Raw genomic sequence first — 8,645 nt, 5'->3', positions numbered from 1 at the left:
TATTCCTTCCGTTGGGCTTGAAAAGCTTATGATTAGAGGGACGGTCGTTGTNTCCTTCCGTTGGGCTTGAAAAGCTTATGATGAGAGGGAGGGTCGTTGGGACAGGAAACGTTCGGCCTTCCGCTAGCCTTTTTTTAATGAAATTGGCTCGGTTCATGACCTAGTTTTTGTGCCTATAAACTTGAAACCAGACCTAATTTTTGTGCCTATAAACTTAAAACCAACCCAAACAGACTGAATCCAAAAAGATAAAAACAAACCAACCTAACCAAAAAAGTTATGAATAATGAAAATTTGAGAAGAAAAGAAAATGAAATCTAGTAAGCTTTGGAAAAATTTGGGCAACTTGCCCTCCACACTCACTTTGATTCAAACTAGTTTCTTTAGCTTCATCGTGGGCTGAGGAGGCCTATTAAATCATTAACATGAAATTATGTGCCGCTATTGACTCACGAACTAGAACCTGTGACCTTTAAAATTGGAGAGCACTAAGAGTTATAGAGTGACCCTAGATTAGTCGGATTATTAAAATGTGAAGGAGTCGATGTCCAAATTTATAGGATTCAAAACAGACATATTATTGATTCATGGCATTCCAAGTACATGTACGATAAAATGAAGAAAGGTTGAAGAAAAATGAATTAGGCACGCCCAAGGAGAAGATTGGCTATAACCAAGATGATACTACAAATATCTTCCACAGTCTTCCCGTTGCCAGACAGCGCCGATGGGTCCTTCGGCGGCTGCGTGAAGCTGTCCAGACAGTCGCCGGCCTCCGTCATGGCTGCAGACGCCTTAATGTTGACGCCATTGTAGTCACCTTCCCTCAGGTCGTTCTTCCCATCCTCGATGTCGTCGGCGGCATCGTCGTACTGTTCAGCACAGGTGGCATATCGCTCCTTAAGCTTGGGATCGGCTGCCTTGGACGCCAGGGACAGGGCGAGGGCACGAGTTTGAGCAACCTTGTCGTGGGCGAGGTTGAGGGTGAAGGTGGCCAGCCCTTTTAGGTCTCTGGTGCCAGCAGATTTCAACACGTTAAAGCAAAAAGAAGGGTTTCTAGTTTTCTTGCAGATGGTGGAAACGATGTCGTCTTGGGAAGCCGCATGCATGGGCACCATCCCATTGAAGAACAGTACTAAAAGGACAATCCTAAAGACTGCAAGAAAACTAGAAGATGCCATTTTTTATTTTGATTTTTTTGTCTGTTTTGCTCAATTAATTCGGAGAGAGGGTTCACATATTTATACACTCACAAATATTCCTTTTAATAGCTTTCACGTTAGAATTTTAAGTAAAACCCTATTAAAAGAAAAACGAACAAAAATAGACGGAATAGGTTAAGCTTTTTTCTCTCTAAACCCAATCACAAATTTGGCTAAGTTATTATGCACTTTTTTAGACAATACACCGTCTTCCTCCGTGTGCCACTCTCGTGTTAACCTTGACTGACTACACATGAGAGTCATAACTTTACTCTCTTGTTAGTAAGATTATAACCGTCGGCTTAAATTAATAATATTTATTTTAAAAAAAAAAAAAATCAAGGTTATTAATGTAATATTGAACCATAGTTTTCATGGAGAGGATAATATTTAATAAATAACCTAAAGAATATATAGTACATGGATAGTGCTAATACGTCGACAAATATTTGTTTTGCCAATATTTTTTGTTGGCATCACGAAAAGTAGTCCTTGCCATGATTGTGTGTTTTGACGTAAGGGATGTGAGTCAATAAACTCGACTGGGTTAAAATCATGGATGTGGGAATCATGCATTGAGAAGTTAGTAAGTCAACAAGCTCGACTTGGTTAAAATCATGGGATGTTGAGAAGTTAGTAATCATGGAACATTTTGGGGCAATCATGAGATAACCGAGACCAACCTCAGCCCACAATTTTCTGCAAGTTTGTTAGAGACAATCATGAGATAACTCAGCCACTGATTTTCTGGGTCGAATAGAGGCAATCATGAGATAACCCACACCATCCTCAGTCCGAGAACTTAAAAGTTTTTTTGGAGTTAGCGAACTACTACGGAAGGTTTCTTTTTAGGACTTATTCAAACCTTGACAAAGTTAACTAAGAAGGGTAAGTCTTTCTTTGGACTATGACACATGTATAGATTTTTCAAGAGCTTAAGGAGTTTTTTATGTATGCGCTAATGCTAGCACTATTTTATGGTTCAAGCATGGTGTACAACGATGCCTCGAGAAAAGGATTGGGGTTGCGTGTTGGTGTTAATGGAGAAGTGATTGTATATGGCTCCTAATAGCTTAAGAAATATGAGCGTAACTACCTAACCCTCGATTTGGAGTTAGCAACTGTGGTGTTCACGTTAAAAATATGGTGACATTACTTGTATGGTGAAAAGGTACAGGTAGTAAAACCATAAGAGCCTCAAGTATCTTATTCAGGTAGAAAGAGTTGAACATGGGACGAAGGAGATAGTTGGAGTTTGTGAAGGATTATGATACAAAGATCCTTTATCACCCATGTAAAGCTAACATAGTGGCCGATATGTTGAGTAGAAAGACAGCTCACTCTTCTGGTATGTCATTTTCGGTTCTCTAAATCTTCACAAATTTCACTAGATGGTCATAATTCAAGTCATTTTAGGATTAGTATGGGTGTAAAATAGTCAAAAGATCACCTTCCACACACCTTCACGCGCCCCATGCGTGGCTGGAAAGGCTTCTAGGCATGATTCCACTCGCAACGGGCTCACGTGCAAATACCACGGCCAGTCGCTATTGGCCCTCAATTTAATTATAATTTAACTTAAACTCCCAAAAACAATTTCACTACTTGACACCCACCCCACTCACGACACTGAGTGTTCTTGGCTTCGAGTCCAGGCGACGTAAGGCATTAGTATTTTCTTATTTTTTTTCTTGGTGTGGTATGTGTCCTCCAAAAGCACCCCTTCAAGTCTCGCAAAATGTTGCCTCATCGATTTTCCTTCAATTAACGTAGGGTCGGCGCATGTCCTTCCACCTCCATGAGCGCGCTTAGATTTAATCCACCTCCCCACAATGGTATCAGAGCCATGCCCTAAACTTGGTCGTACCAATAGATTGGTAAATCCTCAAATGTCGAACAAAGAACTCCAAAAGAAAAGGAGCCGACCCTCCTTGAAGGCATAGTAAAAAAGAACTAAGACTCCAAAAGAAAAAGAAGTCGAGCCTCGATTAAGGGGAGGCGTACTTTGCTCGAGGGGAGGTGTTGGATGATGAAAGTAAATACAGACGATTGATTGGCAGATTAATATATTTGGCCGTTACTAGGCCTGACATAGTTTATTCAGTTCGTATGCTTAGTCAATTTATGCATGAACCAAGAAAACCACATTGGGAGGCAGCTCTTCGGGTTCTGAGATACATCAAAGGTACTCCTCGTCAAGGACTCCTACTACCATCTGAAAACAATTTAAGATTACAAGCATATTGCGATTCTGACCCGGGTGGTTGTCGAACTCCAGACGGTCTATTTCTGGGTTCTGCATTTTCCTCGAAAATTCAATTGTTTCTTGGAAGTCTTAACTAATGTGTCCAGATCATCCGCAGAAGGCTAGTATCGAGCTATGACAAATACTTGTTTAGAGTTAACTTGGTTAAGATACATTCTTCAAGACTTGAATGTTCCACTGTCCGAACCAACCAGCATTATTATATTGTGATAATCAAGCAGCATTACATACAGCAGCCAATCCAGTCTTTCACGAACGTACGGAACACATTGAAATAGATTGCCATATAGTTCGAGAAAAGTTACAAGCTGGAATCATCAAACCGTGTTATGTTTCGACTAAAATGCAATTGGCAGATGTTTTCACTAAAGATTTGGGAAGACATCAGTTTGATCTTTTGAAGGACAAGTTGGGTGTGATTGACATACACTCTCCAACTTGAGGGGAGTATTAAGATATGATATTTGGAGAATATGTTTTAATAATTAGTCATGGAGCATATGTTAGATATCCGTTAATATTTTTTCTTTGTTTTTGGGAGTTGTTAGTAGTATATTTTATCTTATGATTTGATTAATAGTATATTTTATCTTATTTACAAAATTTAGCAGTTGTATTAGTTGATAGTTTGTATCCTATGTTTTCCTCGTATTAGTTGATAGTTTATATTGTATTTAAACGTTTGTAATCACTAAGATCATACTTTCGATCCCAATTCTATTTCTCATTCTTAACACTATGGAAACCTAATTTTTTTGTGACAAAATTTTGTGTGTCCCTAAGTTATGTAGCAGGGACATCGATAATGGCCACAAAACTCCCAGCTGAGTTCACCAATTTCATCGTTGGCGTAACAGTGTGCATGATAGTTTCAATGTTGCAATTTATAGCGCTATTGAATGAGTTGCCTGCCAACACACCATTAGTTTCCAGGAACTCTCTGTACTTCACTTTGTTCTTCGCATTAAGCGGCATGCTCTCGTCTTATGCGTCGTCGGTAAAAGCTTTGACGCCGGAGCCGATGATGCCCCGAGTCGCCGCTGTTCTGCCGCTTACTCTTGGCATTGGTATTGTTTCAATGGGGATTTTATCGTGCATACAGAAGGTACAGCAGAGACGTATGCGTTAACTGTTCAGTGAAATTTATATATGTTTTACTTTTATTAATTGAACTCGTATAGTTTAAAATGTTTTTATTAAGTTATTTTTGTTGTAACGATTTGAATGTCTTATTAGATAATTGTTATTATCGAATATCACTTATTTATTTCGAGCCTCGAGCCACGTTTTGAGAGAAAAGGTTTTAGTAAATGTGGACGAGAAAAATCATTGAAAGCGAGTTGAAAGAAAGCATTGTGAAAGTTAAGAACAATTACAATACTTGGTCCAGAGAGGATTAATGATTACTTGGTCCCGGTATGGTACATTTTAAGGCGGTCTGAAAGAAGTAAACATGATTTCGTCGAATGGTCATACAACATAAAATGTAATAAGAAAGTAACACAACATGAAAGCAAGTAGAAAGGCTTTGGCATGTCAGGAGCATGCGGCAATGGGTAATATGTCTTGGACAAACATGACTATGAGATCCTCGCCCGCCTAATTGGTTGACGTCCTTGTCAACTAACGAAGTTCAAAATCTACAATGTGTGTCATGACAGAGTCCAGATTTTTGGCACGTTCTCAGTTTGTTTCCTCTGTAGTGAGGTTCTTCCATTTGACAAATAATTCTCGAACATTCTGTACAGACCTTCTAACTTTCCTAACTTTCTTAGCTAGGATTACCTTGGCTTCTTTGTTTTCTTTCTGTTTGAGGTCTATTCTAGGTTTTGCAATGATATTGCGGCTCTGGATATTGTTGAGGTAAGGCTTTAGATTGCTCACATGAATTACTATATAGATTTTCATCCAGGTGGGCAATGCCACCAATTTTCTTGAGAACTTCACCCGGTCCTTCGTATTTTTAGACAAGCCTCTAGTCCTTTGTGCTGCGGAAATTGATCTATTCTAGAATCAACTTGATGAGAACTTAGTCTTTTACCTGAAATGTGACGGGACAATACTTCCTTCTTCCATTTTTGAAGTTTTGGGCTTGAGGATTCTTCCCTGCATATGGGTGGTTAATGATATGGCATAGGGATGGTTGCCTTCGGCTCACAATTTCAAAGGGATTCCTCCCGGTCGAGGAACTAGTTTGGCAAATAAAGAAAATTGGACCACATCTAGTGTTGCATCCAATTTGTTTTTACATGCCTAAACGAAGTGTCGCAAATATTCTTCCAACAAACAATTGAATCGTTCGGTCTATCCATCAGTCTGGAGATGGTAACTCAATGAGATATTCGAAGTTGCCTTCAAGAACTCGAATTAATTCGTCCAAAATGTCTTGATAAATATGTTTGAAGAATAGTTGGTCAGCCAATTCGACTGAACATATCTTGGGCGTGAGTTTGAACGCGACATATTTCGAGAATCAGTCGACGATGACCTGACTTCATGTTTGCCAACCTTTGAGTGTGTGATGAAGGTTAGTGACACACTCTCCCAAGGTCTTGTCGGCACCAGCAAGGGTTCGAGGAGTTCTGAGATCTTGGCCTTTTTAACTTTGCCCTATTGGCAAATGAAGCATTTCTTGGTGTACTATATTATGTCATCTAGCATATTTTGTCAAAAGTACCCCTTCTAATCATGTAACATAGTAAAAGTAATCAAGGTCTAAACCTGTGTGCACTCAGAGAATGGAATAACTCGAGGAGTTAGTCCTAAACATCTTGAAAACGAGAGACAAGATTTAAATTGTCTAGATGCCCTTAAGAACCCAGTAGGCTTCCACAATATCTAAGAATAACAAAGCTAACTTTTTCAAGTTGTTAGCAATATGTATGGTGTTAATAGGGTCTCCGCTACCGTTTCCACTCCAGTACCCATACCGTCGAGTTTTTAATCCGATACTGTACTATCGAGCCAAGTATAGGTCAGCAAGAGTATGCAATTAGGTGTCCCAACTTTGTGAAAATTGTCAAATGTCTCTTGAACAAGACCACTTAGATGTAAAACTTTTCTTGAGATGGGTGCATGGGATCATGTAGGTTAATCCAATAGTTGGCTGGCACACAAGGGTCGCTTCCCCCAGACTCGTGACTTTATGGTCCTGTGGGAGGGTCCGCCAACTAACCTCCCATAAATGAGGTTTAGACTAGAAGACACCTTACTGCCCAATCAAAACTTTATGAAGTAGCACCTCAATCCAAGGCGTTGGACATTCACTGCAAGTGCATAGCAAGCTAGATAAATATAAGAACATAAAAGTTTTTTTTTACCCTAAAGATGAAATTGATCGCCCCGTAAACTCACAACACCAGAATTAGGAGACCACTTCCTCGAACCCAGAGTAAGTTCATGAGTAACTAGAGAACCACATAAAACTTCGAAGCACCTCAGATGCTCAAATAGCAGTAGAGACCAGGATTAAACTTATTAGAGCCCGGAGAAAAATCCATGGATACCTACCAGGATGAGGATGCCATAAGAGCCTACGAGTAGATTGCTTATCGAGTTTTTTTTATACTTACCCATTTTCCTTCTTTTTTTTTTCAGGTGTTTGTAGGTTGGAATTGAGGTAGGGAGCATTTGTGAGTTGTTTGGTTACACGGGGTCATTCTGAAATGTTAGCTCATCTTCCTATTTTGTGTCTTTTGTATTTCCTTCTATAATTGTATTCCAATGGCAATGAGTGAGAAAGCTTAGTCACAATCTATTTTCTCTCATTAAGTTTCATGAATTAGAAAATAATAAACCTTCCAATTTATTGTCTAGCATATCTAATAATAGCAACTTGTTGTTCAATTAAGCTCACTATGACTAGGCTTATCCAATTCATGACTGTGATTATGATTCATTTAACTCTCAAATTAAATGGTTAGCTATTTATTGGTTTCACCTTGAACCAACTTATTAACTGTAACAGCCTAGATCTATCCCTAGCATATATTGCCCTCTTTGTACTTTCTCTCTCGGGCTTCCTCTCAAGATTTTTAAAACGCGTCTGTTAGGGAGAGGTTTTCACATGATAAAGGGTGTTTTGTTCTCCTCCCCAATCAATATGGGATCTCGCAACTCTTCCTTCAGTCTCAATCTTGGGTGCAATGGACGATCAGTCAAACTTAACTCATTCACATACATGACGAAACAAAAAAATTAGAGGTTTTAATCATCTTACCTACGAAGCTACGAAGCCATTGACAGAGTCGATGAAGAAAGAATCCCAACTAATGACGTAACGGAAGCCGAGTTCAATTCTCCTCTTTCAGATTGCATGTAACTGAGATCTATGAAAAGAGTCTTTATTGCTAGCTGCTTATGCATTCAAACAAGAAAAAGAAGATAAGAGAGAAAACAATAATTAGAGAGTTTAAAAACATAAACAATAATTAGAGAGTTTAAAAACATAAACGAAATCATTTATTAGTTTACAAAATATTAAAAGATATCGCTAGAAGGAGGGCCACACGCTCTAACCAACTCAACTATTCCAGCTAATCATTCATTGCATTTTGAATTTATTAATTTAAAATTTATTTTTGTTTGTTTAGGATTATTAATTCAAGGTTAAAAGCAGCATTGGTAAGCTTCAATGAGACACCGAGATTTGAAGTGAAAGATGATGCTGGGATGACAATTGCAAAACATGGTTCGATAAGAAGAAAAATGAGTAGAGACAAGTTCATGGTACAAGAAGTGGAAGGAAGAACAACAGCTGAGGTGGAGATGGTGGTTGATTTTCGTAATTCGAGTCCACGTAAGTAGAGACCGGGTTGAGGGGCTTGCAAAGTTGATCTTGTCAAAGGCATGTCGAGGCAATTTACGACGTATTCGTGCTAAATAGGATGTTCTCACCTTCAACATAATATAATAAGGCAGAAGTGTTGAAAATTGTTAGCGTCTAACATTAGCTCATTAAAGGAAAGATCATGAGTATATTTGAGAAACACTATTTAAAAAAAAAACAAAAAAAACAAAAAAGACCAAAAGAAAGTCCGAAGAGCTGATACTCAAAATGAATAATATCATATCATTGTGGAGGTAGATTGTTCCTATCGAGAAGTTCAAGAACCGAAGAGAAGTATGGTTAAAAAATGGTTTAATTGTTTGAGGTTGAGTTGGAAAAATATTACTAT

At 38.6% G+C, this 8,645-nt stretch overlaps 1 protein-coding gene across 1 annotated transcript; it reads right to left on the bottom strand.

Annotated features, from left to right (window-relative positions):
- Nucleotides 1-641: 641 nt before the first annotated feature.
- On the bottom strand, nt 642-1,181 carry LOC111786142 (pectinesterase inhibitor-like). Its single transcript, XM_023666482.1, has one exon. The coding sequence runs from the start codon at nt 1,179-1,181 to the stop codon at nt 642-644; it is 540 nt and encodes a 179-aa protein (XP_023522250.1).
- Nucleotides 1,182-8,645: the final 7,464 nt, after the last annotated feature.

This window comes from Cucurbita pepo, unplaced genomic scaffold (genome assembly GCF_002806865.2).
Source record: "Cucurbita pepo subsp. pepo cultivar mu-cu-16 unplaced genomic scaffold, ASM280686v2 Cp4.1_scaffold001081, whole genome shotgun sequence".
Taxonomy (NCBI): Eukaryota; Viridiplantae; Streptophyta; class Magnoliopsida; order Cucurbitales; family Cucurbitaceae; genus Cucurbita; species Cucurbita pepo.
This window is presented reverse-complemented; position numbering and strand designations above follow the sequence as displayed.